This window comes from Myotis daubentonii, chromosome 4, assembly GCF_963259705.1.
Source record: "Myotis daubentonii chromosome 4, mMyoDau2.1, whole genome shotgun sequence".
Lineage (NCBI taxonomy): Eukaryota > Metazoa > Chordata > Mammalia > Chiroptera > Vespertilionidae > Myotis > Myotis daubentonii.
In genome coordinates this window covers 70,866,739-70,881,604 of record NC_081843.1, presented here as the reverse complement: position 1 = coordinate 70,881,604, position 14,866 = coordinate 70,866,739, and the positions used below count along the sequence as shown (strand labels likewise).

The following is a 14,866-nucleotide window of genomic DNA, read 5'->3' as shown; positions in this document are numbered from 1 at the left end:
TGAGCAGAGGCCAGGGAGAATTATGAAGATGCTCCTATATCTGTGCAGAAAGAAGTGTTTGCTGTCCTTCCCAGTAATCCCAGTGTTAAACCGATGTGCACCTTGGACTTACTTTGTCCCCATTGTATAAGGGCATACTTGACTTCAAAGAAAAGGAAAACACAAAGTCCCTCTTTTTCTAAGGGGCAGAAATCCTTTGTGTCAACTGGTTGACCCCTTGCTCTGTAAGGTCCTGTTGGAAATCTTTTGTAACACAATGCACACCACTCTTCCATGTGTTGGTGCTATTTATGTAGTTGGGTGGGCCTGGCTGACAACAAAAATCACATCAATATGATCATGGTTTCACTTCCTGATCACAAGGAAGGTGATTGATATGATATATCCAAGGAGTCTCTGTCACTCGGAAAAATTATGAAACACTCTACCTTGAGGGATACTTAGAAAGAGGGAGGGAGAGAAGAAGGAAAACGCAGAATCTAGACTTCACGTAGGTTTGTGTCAGAGGAAGAGGATCTGTTTGAGTCCAACACGAGAACTTCCTGTGCAGCCCTTACCACCAAGGGGCTTTGTGGATTGCGCAATGCCGCTGGGTTCCCATTGGGCAGGTCCCGCGGAAGGCAGCGGGCGATTCCTATGCTTTCCCTCCACGTTTCCGAGGGATCTCCTTTCTGTGTCTCAGGTTGGCCGAAGCCGAGCGCCTGACACTTCCCTCAGATGGGACGGGGGGGGCTCTGTGGCTGCGTAAACACGTTGCAGCCAAGTTCTGTGCAGATTTTCCAGTTTCCTTTGCTCCCAAGAACTGACGGCACTCAATTGTCTAGAACTGGCCTGCCCCACCGGAGCCTGGGGCTCGTTCCCCCTAACCCAGAACTGGCAGCGCGGGGGCGGGGAGGTGGGGGTGGGGACGGGGTGGGAGGGCAGCGGCTTCCTGGCGCACAGCGCGATGTTCCTTAGTGAGTCGCTGAATGGGGAGCGCTGCTGTCCCCTAGCCGATTGGTACTTGTCAGGAAGAAACGCCGAGAGGTGGGAGTGCCTGGGAGGGAGGCAGGCGGTCCCTGCAGCGAGCGCGGGGAGCTGCCTTCCGCCCCTCCGCTGCTTTCCAAGCCTGGGCTCTTAGGAGTGGCTGGAGCAGCGGAGCGCTTCAGGAGCCGGTGAATGAGCCCTCCTCCTCTTCCTCCTCCTCCTCGCGGAGTCTCCTCCTCGGTGCTGACGGTACAGTGATATGATGACGATGGGTGTCACAACCCGCATTTGAACTTGCAGGCGAGCTGCCCCAAGCCTTTCTGGGGAGGAACTCCAGGCGGGCGGGCGAAACAGCCGCGAACATTAAGTGCTGCCGTCAGGCGCTGGGGCTGGGATCTGTGGTCAGCCCCGCATCCTCCCGCATCTTCCAGCGCCGTCCCGCACCATCCGCACCCTTCCCCAGGCCACCGCGCTTCCTATGTGACCCGCCCGGGCACGCCGAGCCCATTCGCGCAGCTCTGCGGTGAATTGTTTCCCACAAACTGCACTAAGCCGCCTTTCAAGGTAATCACGTTTCTTTTGTTCCCCTTTAAAAAAAACTTATGGAAAAAAAGCAAGCGTAGAAGAAAGAAATACATTGCAGTTGATAAAAGGCTTTAAGGCAAAGAGAAGTAGATGTGGGGCGACGTTAAGAAAATATATGCACTTTAAAAATGCAGGTAACTTTCAGAAGGACGTCTGCAGAGAGGAGTACGGAGGGACCAGGGTGCTGAAAAAGATGCAGACAAAAGAAGCCCGAGGTGGGGTGGGGGTAGAAGTACTAACGGGTTTGGGGGGGATTTGGGGGAAGGGAGGGAAGAGAATGGTGGAGAACCCCTAGAAAAGTCGTTGGGTCTTGAGCTGGAGAGGAGAGGGGGGACCCTGGTATATCTTGATCTTTTTTTGTTAACCTGCTGAGGCAAAAGTTTGAATGGGGACTCCGAGACTTGCCCACATACAAGTCCCCGAAGCCGCTTTGGTGCAAGCCACCTGGTTCCCGGCCCCTGGTGTGCGGTCAATTCCCTGCGTTCCTGGAAAGCGGCTCCCGGGCAGCTCCTGACAGGAGGACCCCGCGCCCCAGCAGCCCAGAACCTGTGCGGACCTGACCCCCCTGCGCCCGCAGGCAGTCTGGGGGAGGTCCGGCCCGGGGAGGTCCCGGGCCCTGGGGCTGCGTCTCCTTGGTGACTTGGGGGCTGTCAAGGCTCCCCCCGGTGCCCCCGGGTTCTTTTGTCCTGCGCGCGGTGCGCAGCGACCCGCCGGGAAGGAGCAGGGGATGGGGGTGGGGGTGTTGGAGCGCCGCGGAGGTCTGGGAGGCGCCTGGGCGGGAAAAGCTCGCCCTGAACCAGCAGGGATGTGCAAGAGTTTGTCTCCCTGTGAAGAGCGGAGTGGAGGCTGTCGCTCCCGTCTCAATGAGCAAACCTGTGCTCCGAGCGCTCCACAGACAAAGGTGGCGCGGGGACTCGAATCTGGAGCCTCCAGGACCAGCCCTCTCGCCCGGGCCACGGCAGCCCTCCTTTTCCTTCCATCTCCCCACCCCCTCCCAGCCCTCGGCCCTGGTTGAGCAACTTTACTGGCGGGTCCCGCGGCCGCGGAGAGCGAGTGCCCGGAGCCCCGCGGGACGCCCTCGGCTGAGCGTCCCACCGCCCTGCGGAGGCGTGGGAGCTGTTGGGCGGCAGCCCGGGTGCTTGCGGACTAGGGGGCATCAGGGCTGTCCCGGCTCGCTGTCTGTGTCGCTGGGCGTGGAGTGGTCAGCGTGTTAAGCAGAGGAGAACGAGTTCGAAAAATAGTGTCATAGCCTAAACTATGTGCTCTGGGATCCAGCTGCGCCGCAGCTAGTCCTGCTGGTCCCGGGGAGATGCTGCGGGAGGGAGGAGAAAGCTCCGCGGAGCCTGGGAGCTGCCCCGCCTTGCGCGCGCTCACAGGCAGAAAGGCAGTCTGGCAACCGGGTCCCTTGTCTCATCTTTGTCTCTCCCTCTGTCTCCATCTTCTCTGCCTCTCTTCCCTTCTCCCAGCCTCGGCTACTCGGTCTCTCTCTCTCTCCTGCGTCCCCTCCCCCAAGGCTGACAAATGAATGGCTAGTGTGAAATCCCTGCCTCTCGTGTCCGCCGAGGCCAGCCAGAAGGGAGGAGCCAGGAGCGAGGGAGGCGGCGCGCTCCTAGGGATCTGCCCGCAGCGGCGTGCAAAGGACTTGCCGAACCCAGACGTCTAGGAATAGGGAGTTTTGTGGCGGGTGTGGGCGCCCCCTGATGGAGAAATCCAGCAAGGCGGAGGGAAGAAAGCGTGTCTCTTCCTCCTACCCACCCACCCAGTGAAAGGAGCGGTTTTCACAAGGATGGACGACCTTATCTTCCCCTTCAGTCGTTCGTGTTCTTATTCAGGACCTGCGACATAAATCTAAGTGCTTGCAGGACGCAGGAGGGAGACCTTGCCTATGCAAAGCCCACAAGTGCCTTCTTCCGAGTCAGTTAGGCCACGCGGCGAGTCTGCAGCGGGGCTCACGAACACACGGAGCCCGGCGGATCCCGGTTTTGGGGGGTTGGGGGCTGGTGCTCAGTTTTGGCCGTCGCTTTAAGAAAGATAATACAGAGTGCCTAACTTTTGGAAATGTAACTAAGTCCCATGACCATTTGAACCCAATGCTAGGGCCCCGCCCCAGGACATTGCAGAAGGGTCCCTAATCCAAAGTTGAAACCCCCTCAACTTTACGGCCTCCGAGGAACATGGAAGTTTGGAAGGAGGGTGCCAGGGGAAAAAGGAGGAAGGAAGGGGACAATGGGGGGAAGGGAAGAAGGCAGGACCGGAGATGGGGCAGAGGCGCGCCAACAGCTGGGAGCGGACGGGAAGCGTTTCTAAGTTTTGGGCTGAATTTCAGGTCTCTTGTTAACGTAGTTCTTTAATCCCACGAGCGACAAGAAACGCGTGCAGGGTGGAAGAGTAGGGGAGGAGCTAGCCCCCTTAGAGCACACGGTTTGGGGTGGTCCCCGGTGGGCTCAGCCGGGGCCGCGACCCGCACTCTTTGCCGCCGGTTCAGTATCCGCCGCCACGTGGGCTGGGGCTTCAGCTGCGGCCCGAGACGGGTGTGACTTCTCGGCTCCGAGACAGCGGTTCTGCGAACCAGCCCTCAGTTCAGCCTGGAGGCTGGCGGGGCGCCTCCTAGGTCCCCGCCCAGAGGCCAATGGAGCGCCCCCACCCCCCACCCCTCGCAGGACGGAGGCGGGGCGGGCGGGGGAGGCGGGGCAGCTACGTGGTGGGAGCTCCGCGTCTGCGCCCCCAGCCCGATGGTTGTTGGCAGCTGTGCTGTAGGCAGCCCCAGCCCGACTCCTCTCCAGACGGCGCTAAACACTCCTATTGAAAGACTGGCTTTTTTTTTTTTTTCTTGTTTCTTTGGAGCGGTAGGAGGAGTTTTTGCTTTGCGACTGGGAAGAAGGAAAGACCTACTCCAAGCAAACTCTTTTGTATTTGGCAGAAAAATGAGACTCTCCTGCATTAAATACGTCGGGGTCGGTTTAAAGACCGCTTTTTGTCGTTGCTACAAGGATAATCACTGTCATACAGAGTTCGTCTGGAATGACAAGCAATTGCCATTTTTTGACAGAACTTACAGAATTCCATGAACACAGATACTTTGGGGCTGAGCGGGTGTAGGCGCGGTCTCTGGGCATCAGGGGCCTTAGCCAGTGCGCCGGTCCTTAGTGGGAGCTGAGCGCATGCTTATGAAATGACTGAACCAGTGACTTGAGGGAATGTGGCGCAGATGAGTCGCTGCCACTAAAAGCTGTATTTTAATCTCTCCTGTTTCTTTGCAGGGTTTTAATGGTTTCTTCAATCTCACATGCTGACATCTAATTAACCCTCTTTCTCTTTTTGACTCCTAAAAGCTGTGACGTAGATTATTTTAAGTACTGCTTGGCAATTATGCCAGATCTATCCTGCAAATGTTCATATAAAGTATGTGGTGAGTTTAATATAAAAATAGGAAGGCACCCATGGAAGCAACAATGCGTTTGCTGAGATAAGATCGGTCCCCAGTTTGGGCAATGTGTAACTTGGAGTGTCAGCATATCAAGCAGAAGGCATCAGAGACTGACTTCTAGTTCTGAGCTCTAAGGAAAGAAAGGAATATTTTACAATTGCATATGTCTGCCTTGACTAGTTAATACTGCAAAGGGTTCCAGTGGATTCCAAAGTGATTGAGCAATTACTTCTTCCAGCAGGAAGTCCACAGTCCTTAATCTTCTTTGTGGGTGGTGGGAAGAGGGATGAGAGTCAAGATAATCCTTAAGAATTTATGTAAAAATTCAAAGTTATTGTTTTTCCTTAGTAGATTAAAAAGAAATAAAAAGCTATTCCTACATTATATTTCTGGCTTTTAAAAAATGAAGTTTGAAAAGAATCCTCCTAGATTTACATATGTTTACAGATACAGATTTCTTTTTCTCTACACTTACAAACTGGAGGGGAATGCTTCTGATATCCTAAGATATCTATATCTGCATCCTTGTAAATTCTTTTTGGAAAAGACCTAAAGAGCTAAATTAAGGCTAAATATAATTGATATTAAAGACAGTCATTGTTTTCTCTTTCCTCACATTTTATGCTTAAGTACTTCATGGTTAATGATTGGTCACTAATTGAGCATCAGAGCCTTTGAGGACACAAAGATCAACCAAGGCTGTCTCCCATCAGTTGTAAAACTAAGCTCTCCTTTCCTAGTGGGGTTTAAACATGTGTGCTGACCTTATTCATGGGCAAACATACCTAGACACTGTATGTAAAATGGGATTTTACCCTGTGACTGAGCAGAACTTTTCAGGACACATGGTTCATTTGAGGGAAAGAATGAATGACTGTAGTAGGCTATTATTTCACCACCCACCTAGAGTAACCAGTTTGGACTCACAAACCCTCATTGTTGGGGGTTCCTAGCTCCGGTCTAGGAAAACATGCTGATTGTTGCGTAGGTCTGTACTTTACCAGAAAACACAAGGCCCATACACTTTCTGGTTTGGAATCAGAACAAGGGGATGTAGAGATTAATGACTTGGCTGAGCTCCACTTCCACTTCAATGAGTGAATTTTTGCCAGTTTCCTCTGGTAGCCTAGACTTGGTAAATTACATATATATGCATATGTTCTCCAGGATATATATATATTTTTTTACTTTGCTAAGTTCTTATCACTGAATATGCCAGAAGTGGTTATATTTCAATGGTTAGTGAAAATTACCTTTGTTTAATATGTTTGTCAATTATGTTTCCTGAAATTCCTCTGGACAGCTCTATAGCTCTATCATCTATAAAAGGGTATAAATACATATTTAAATATATATATATATATATATATATATATATATATATATATATATTCTACCCAATTCTTCTAAGAATTTTAAGAGGTCCTTATGTCTATAAAAATAAGATTACATCACATAATAAATACATATATAATATGTAAGTTTCAATCTTTTTATTATTAAACTAGAGGCCCAGTGCATGAAATTTGTGCATGGGGTGGGAGGTCGCCTCAGCCCAACCTTTACCCTCTCCAATCTGGGACATCCCTCTCACAATCCAGGACCGCTGGCTCCTAACCTCTTGCCTGCCTGCCTGATCGCCCCTAAAGGCCCCCCCTGCTAGCCTGATCACCCCTGACTACCTCTGCCTGCCATCCTGATCACCCATAACTGCCCCCCTGCCGGGAGCCGGTCCATGCTTGCTGTTTCAAGGGACCTGGCATATATGGCATACTGTTCTTAATATGTTTGCTCACCTTCTTGGCACTATGTGTTTTAACCAAGGTCTCTGAGAAAGGTTGTTTTCCCCAGGTAGGGATTTTCCCCTGAAGTTAGGGAGGGAATAAAACCCCTCAACTAAGTGCCAGGCGGGTAATTAATCCCTTTAACTACGAACAATCATGCTTAAACTACATAATCTTTTCTCCCTGGAATGGAGATAAGAAACGCCCTAACCTTTGTAATAGAGATTGATAGGATTGAATCAACTGGTATAAATACAGTTGTAACAAGACAGAAACACTCAGAACTCAGAACACAGAACTAAGGACACAGGGCTTGGAAGACAGGACCAAGAGAGACAGAGCCTAGGCACAGAACCTACACAGAACGTTCTCTAGAGACAGAAGAACTTCGCTGGCGAGAGCATGCCGGAGGATCCTGGACAGGGACTGGCCTCGGAGCCTGGAGGCAGAGCCTGGCGAGAGAGCATGGCAGGGATCCTGGACTGAACCTGACTGCAGAGATTGGCAAGAGAACCTGACCAGGACCTGGCCACAGAACCTGGCTGGAGATCCGAAGCAGAACCTCTCTGGAGATCGAGACCATTCCTTCTTCACCGACTCCGTCCACACCTTTGGGGACCCCTGGACCCGCTGGGGCTGGACCCCGGCACCCCCCCTTCTGGCCTGGTCGCCCCTAACTGACCCCTGCCAGCCTGGTCGCCCCTCTCTGCCCCTCCTGCCGGCCTGGTCGCCCCTGCTGTTTGGTCGTTGCATGAGGGCGTGCTGACTACTTTGCATATTGCCCTTTTATTAGTATAGATCACTGAGTTGATATTACCTTTGGTGTAGTGGGATGAGCAGTAGACTGAGAAAACCAGATTAAGACAGAATTTCTAGACCTTTAGTGTCAGAATCAATTAAGTGAATATACAGTTATAGACATTAAAGGATGAATACCTGTGGAAAGGCTTTTGCAAAAGAAAAACTATACAAATAAGTGGTGTTACTATATATGTATGGGGGACTCAGATTGATCTGATTCTATAACTTTAATAATGACGGTATTCCATAAATTGTGTATTTCCTACTCAATATATAAAATGAGTTAGATAGATGTATATTGTTTTAAGAACTGCCAAGTTTCATTGAACAGAAGACAGATTCCAGAAATACACTGAAATAGACATGAAAATTAAGTGGAAAAGGATTATTCAATAAATGGTATGGAGATAATTGATCAGCTCACTCAAAGTCTGAGTCAATTTCTACCTCATTTCTTATCCTAAAATAAAGTTAAGATGGATCAAATATGAAACGTGCAGAATTACATTTAAAGAAAAGAACTAGAGGAAATCATGGGATTTTTAAAATAATAAGCTAGGAGTGGATAAATCTGTTCTAAACAAAAGATAAAACCCAGAAGCAATTCTAAAAAGAACTGACAAGTCTGACTACATAAGAAATTATTTACACTAAAACAAATAGCACATTTGGAAACTATCTGTAACATAAAGGCAATTATGTATGGGCAATTGGAAGAAACAGAAATATGCATAATTTTTTTTTAATTATGAGAAATTGCTCAGCTTCATTCATAATTAAAGAAACAGCAATTAAAACTACAATGACATGCTACATTTTTCATCAGTCAGAGCATTAAAAATAAAAAGTTTGATGGAAGTTTGTGTTGAACAGGTTGTGGGACAATTGGATCTCATACAGTACTGTGGCAATGTAAATAGGGTCATCTTTTTAGAAAATAATTTGGTAATAGCTATCAAATTTTGAGAAAAATGCATATAACCTTTGACCCAGCAATTCCTCTTCTAGATATTATCATATAGCTATTGGAACAAATGTCACCCAAGATAAATGGACAAGGTTGCCCTTTGCAGTACTTTTTCTAATAACAAAAAGTTGGAAACACCTTAAAGGATCATCATGGAATTGGTGAAACAAAAGATGCTACATTTATCTAATGAAACACTATGTAGCTGAAAATAACATAGAAAGACTATATTTGCTGACTGCAAGATACACTGAATATTAAGTAAAGGAAGTAATATACCAAATAGTGTATGTAAACACAAACACCAAAGACTACTCTCCTGGAGGTGAGGAGAGAAAGGCAATTTCCAAATACATACCTAAAAATATTGATAAAGGGCAATGGTGAAACTCGAGCATAGGAAACGGGATAGAAAGTGCTGTATGTTTTCCATAGACTGTTGAAAAAGTTATCCAGGCAGAGAACAGAGCAGTACTAAGGGGCAATGACATGAAAAAGCTTAGCCAAGTCCAGGTTCAGGAATCCAGTCACAGGATAAATTCACACGGCGACATTACTCCTATTAAGTAAATTCATGAGAGTTCATGTTTAAACCATGAGCGATTTCTCTCTGTACTACGACAATTCCTCCTGCAAGAAAGCATCAAGATCAATGTAATAGGCAATGTTCATTACATCCACTTTGTGGCTGAGGTGTCCTAGCCCAGTGGTCGGCAGACTCATTAGTCAACAGAGCCAAATATCAACAGTACAACGACTGAAATTTCTTTTGAGAGCCAAATTTTTAAAACTTAAACTATATAGGTAGGTACATTGTTATTAACTTAATTAGTGTACTCCTAAGCTGGCCTTTGCTAAAACGTCCTCAATCTGATTGAGGTACATTCGCTGGGGTCGACCCCTTCCAACTCTCCCATCCACACTCGTCTTGTATACTTGTTTTGTCTATCTCCTTTCGTTCATCCTCTCTATATGTCCAAACCATCTCAATATACCTTTCTCAATCCTTGACACTACATCTTCTTTCACTCCACAATGTTCCCTAAAATTAACTTAATAAACTTTACTTAAAGTTTTAAGTCAACTTCGCACTGTACGTGGGCGCCCGCACATGGTATTTTGTGAAATAGCCACACTCTAGGGGCCAAAGAGCCATATGTTGCTCTCGAGCCGCGGTTTGCCGACCACTGTCCTAGACAGTTGGTTGTCTGAGGTAACTAATTCAAAGACCGGAAGACAAAACCACTATTTGTGTCCTTAAGTCACCCTTTGCTCAGTGAGGCTTCCCCAAGATCGAGGGAGAATATTAAAAGTCTGTTTGCTAGAACTTTGGCGCTCTCTTTCTCTGAGGCAGCCCATTCCTGGAGTGACCTTTATTCTCTCTGCAGTCATTTCTCATGGATAGGAGTCTGGTTGACCTTGTCTCTTGTGTCTCCCTGGCAATTAGACAGCCACAGTCAGCTGTGTCTTGATTGTTCAAAGACTTTCTCCTCTTCTCATTGACTTTACTGGAGTAGAATGCTAAATATAGGCACGGGTTCTCCTATCTCCCAGGTCTTTCTATGTAGACAGACTCGTTATCACTAATAGATTATGCTTACAAGCCTGACAGGAAGAGCAGAGAAATAGAAATGGGGGTTTGAGTGGTGCTGAAAAAACAAAATAAAAAAGAAGTTTCTCACTTAGTAGGATCAAGAAGGGAAATAGTGTGCCTTAATAACCATGCACTTGGACATAGCCTTAAGAAAATTAGAGAAATGAATGAATGCCCATGGTCTCAGGCAACTAAGCTCAGTAAGCCACTCTGAGATATTTACTAAAGAGATAATGACCATCCTTTAGATCACGGGGTTGTAAATTTGGGTGCCTACAAGGAACAGGCATGTAGTAGAAATGGATGAGAAGCCCAATGGAGTCAGTGATAACCTTGAGCACACAGAGCCAAGCTGAGAGGCTGCTGATTGCTTAGAGCTAGTGACTGGCTCTAAGATGAACCTACAGTTGCTAGATCTGAACTTTTTTTTTTAAAGTCAGAGATGTGAAACTTAGTATGAAAACTCAAAGTTTTACATGTTGGCAACTTATTTAAACATAATTTTACAAATGTAGTTAAAATGTGACCAATGTATCTCTCCCTTATATTTTCAATATACTGGCTTCATTCCTTATCCTTGTCTTAAGGGCAATTTTAAGGCAAGTGGTGAGAATACTTGTTACATTAAGGATGAAGTATGGTACATGGAGTTAGACTTTGAGTGTCTGTCTTGGAGGAGATGAGGATGCAGGAGATCCATTCCTGGGGCAGGATCACATCTCTACTCTGGGTTTGTTATGAGATCCAATAGTCACGGGTGGGCAAACTTTTTGACTCGAGGGCCACAATGGGTTCTTAAACTGGACCGGAGGGCCCGGAACAAAAGCATGGATGGAGTGTTTGTGTGAACTAATATAAATTCAAAGTAAACATAATTACATAAAAGGGTAAGGTCTTTTTTTTTTTTTTTAGTTTTATTCATTTCAAACGGGCCGGATCCGGCCCTCGGGCCGTAGTTTGCCCATGGCTGGTCTAGATATTGACAAACATCAGATATTATTGTGTCATGGTGAATAACCATCTAGACTGATTTAAATCTACTTCAGGTATTAATTAGCCTACTTGCCCATATTCATAAAGGATTATTGGCACTTTGCTGCTTAAAAGTGTGTTTCTGAATAGAATATGGAAGCATTAGTTATGCATTTGGTTGGTGTATGAATCTCCTTCAGGGGTCTACTCTAAACCTGGCACTGTGGAACTATTGTGGGGATTAGTAAGTTGAATATGGTACTAGCTCTGCCTGCTAGAGCTAGGTCTACAGAGGAGATAAAACATGTTTACAAGTACTGATTCAAAGCACATCAGATAGTTCATTGTAAGCACAGAATTGCACACATCCCCTATAGTAGTAGCCCAGCTTATAATGATCAAATATAAGAGCTTCAAATACTTTTAATTTTACTATCAGTTATATGAAACCAGGAAAAGAACACCTGAGAAAGACTGAATGAGTAAGTTCAATAACAAATATTGAGTACTGAGTACACCATGTATCACTGAGCTATATGTCATATGCATTATTTTATCAATTCTTACAATCACTCCAATAATTACTACTTTTTTAAAAAATGTATTTTTATTTATTTCAGAGAGGAAGGGAGAGGCAGAGAGAGATAGCAACATCAATGATGAGAATCATTGATTGGCTGCTTCCTTTAGGCCCCCTACTGGTATTGAGCCCACAACCCGCGCATGTGCCCTTAAAGGGGAATTGAACCTGGGACCCTTCCATCGCTCTAGCCACTGAGCCAAATTGGCTAGGGATATTAAGAACTACTTTTAACAATTAATTAGCTACTGAAAATGAAAGAATTAGTAATTTACCTAAAATCACAGAGTATAAGTACAGGATTCAGAACTTGAATTCAGGGCTACTTGACCATGGAGTCCAGATTTTTAACAATATGCTTATAAACATTCAGGATGATAGGATATTATTGTTTATAAGTACATTTATAGAAAGTTTTCTTATTTGGATTCAGTTAATATTCATAAAATGCATTTTCTTTGATAGCATTTTATGATATAATTTAAAATTTCATTTTTATGGAAACTTTTAACTATAGAGTGTGTGAAATTGATGTCTTTATTTTTACCTGAAATATTGTAATGGCATTGAGATATAGATGTATACTTTCTGTTTGCTGTGGTATCTTAGAATAATTCCAAAATGTAGAAATCTAATTTCTCAGTTAGTGTTAAACACTGTTTATTAGCATATCCCAGCAATTATATGTTAAATTGTAAATTTAATTGTCAAGGTTACATTAAGATTATCAACTGTTCACTGTGAGTTGTCAAATGGCCTATAGATGAAAAATACACATGTAATGTGTTAAGTTAAAAAATGCTCTTGCCCTGACCGGTTTGGCTCAGTGGATAGAGCATCGGCCTGCGGACTGAAAGGTTCCAGGTTCAATTCCGGTCAAGGGCATGTGCCTTGGTTGTGGGCACATACACAGTGGGGAGTGTGCAGGAGGCAGCTGATCAATGTTTCTCTCTCATCGATGTTTCTGGCTCTCTATCCCTCTCCCTTCCTCTCCGTAAAAAATCACTAAAATATAAAAAAAATGCTCTTTAGGAAATATCTGGAATCTTATAATTTTGTTTTCACACTTATTTCAAGATATATAAAATAAAACAATCAAATGGAGAATAACATCTAGGAAAAATAAATAGCTGGCATAAATTATGAGATTGAAACTGAGCTTAAATTGGACTTAGATTCTTATAGCATTTGGTTTTCAATCTAGGTTTCCTAAATAATACAGATTTTAGATAATTTGTAAGGAAAGTGTTAGGAAATTATTTAGGACACCAACTCAAATATGTGTCAGTCAGGTGCCTTCAGCCTCAAGTAACAAAATTCCCTGATTTTACTGGGCTTAAATAAGAAAGGAATTTATTTCTCATATAAAAGAAAGTTCAAAGGAATGGCTCACTCTAGGCTTAAGCTCTGTTTCTCCTGAGCCTTTCTGAGTTTCACCCCCTGAGGCTATCTTACACACTCATGGATGAAAGATGGCTACAACAGCTTGAGAAGAATTATCCTATCATGATAATGTGCAGTGAAGAAAAGCAACCATCTTTTCTTTTTGTTTTCTTAAGATGAATATACCTTTCCCAGGAGCACCTGCTCACATCCCTGCAGAGATCTCCTCACATTTCATTGGCCAAAATCGCATTATACATTTATTTCAAAACTGATCACTGGTGACAGGAATTGGATTTCCTTAAGGACAGTCAGGATCACCCCTTGGCTGGGGTTTGACCCAGGGTCCTCTAAAATATATGTCTGTGTGAAGGAGGGTAGATACTAGAATGGAAGCAGAGTATTGTTGGAAAGGAGAAAGAGAAATGGCTACTTGTAGCTGACCGACATTGCTTACTATAGAATAGTCTAAATGTGGCTGAGAAGGGCATGACTGTGGAGATCAAATAATCTTCAAAATCCTTCAGAGATTGGCTCTTTGATTTCTAGATGGTCCCCAACGCTAGTACTTACCCTCCTCGTAATTACAGCTTCTTAGAAATTTGAGCTGGAAGAGAACATTTGAGTCTGTTGAAACGACTTCCCCAAAGTCACACAGTAAATTAATGGCAAAGCAAGGGCAGGTTTCTTGACTCAGAACAGGGTGTTTCCTTTCGTTCGTTACCCTTCCAACTTTAGAACTATTAGAATGGCTTTAAAAGTCCTGGCAAGCACTGCTTTTTTTTTTTTTTTTTTGTAATTAACAGTTCCTCATAATACATTTATTTTGTTTGTGCAGCTTCTTAGAAACTAAATTGAGTCTGTTCTTTAAAAAAACCTGCTGAAGTCTTTAATCTCTGTTTTGATATCATGTGCATGAACCACCAGGCTTCTTCTTAACTCACATTTGATGCAAATCCTCTTTCAACATCTCTCCCTATTGCTTCCCTATGTTCTCTCACTCCATCTATGACCAATTTCCTGTTTCCAAGCAGACTTTGTGGTCAACCCTCTCTCTTGTGCCAGTTCCTAGCCACTAGGAAGAAGGCTGTGGTCCTGACTGTTCTTCCTACAGCCTACCCAGTTGTGGTTGTCCCACACATTCATGTTGTTATGTCCCCCAAATCAGGTTCTGGAATTATTTTGGTAATTACTGCATTGGGAGAGAGTCAAATTAATCATTAAAGTGCTAGGACAGCCTCTTCTATTATAATTTCTCTCCTGATTTTACAATCCAAAAGGAGCTGCTGCTTTTACTTTGATTCCATATACGCGTAGTGTACAAATAGCTTGTGATTTATGGCCCACCATAAGCCTGAATGCTTATGATTTACTTTGTATTTTTCTTCATTTTCAGGACAAGATGTTGATTAATATAAAGAGCATCTTATGGATGTGCTCTACCTTAATAGCAACCCATGCACTACGTAAAGGTGAGTGTCTGGTAACAATTTCCTTGTTGCTAAGCAAAATAAAAATTTGAGTATTGGGGCATGAAATGGCAATATGGAATCACTAGAATAAAGGATGATTTTTTTAATCTATTCAGTGCTGAAAATGTTTAGTTAAAATATTATTAGGCTGAAAATTGGTCTTCAATCAATCAATCAATCAAAACAAAATAATGAACAAGATGCCAAAAGAAACAGGAGGGCTTTCAATTCACTTATATGTCACTAGAGGCCCAGTGAATGAAAATTCGTGCACTTGGGAGGGGTCCCTCAGCCCGGCCTACACCCTCTCGTAGTCCAGGACCCCTTGGGGGATG

The 14,866-nt window shown here is 44.8% G+C and overlaps 1 protein-coding gene across 3 annotated transcripts in view; it reads left to right on the top strand.

Moving 5' to 3' along the window:
- The first annotated feature begins 985 nt into the window (after positions 1 to 985).
- VCAN (versican) overlaps positions 986 to 14,866 on the top strand; it is a 106,793-nt gene continuing 92,912 nt past the window's right edge. Inside the window, exons 1-2 of one of the 3 annotated variants that reach the window (XM_059694161.1) lie at positions 986 to 1,530; positions 14,456 to 14,531. In XM_059694161.1, the coding sequence (XP_059550144.1) occupies positions 14,462 to 14,531 (70 nt within the window). In that variant the 5' untranslated portion in view covers positions 986 to 1,530; positions 14,456 to 14,461. The remainder of the gene's footprint in view (positions 1,531 to 14,455; positions 14,532 to 14,866) is intronic. The other 2 variants (XM_059694162.1, XM_059694163.1) reach the window with 2 other exon arrangements.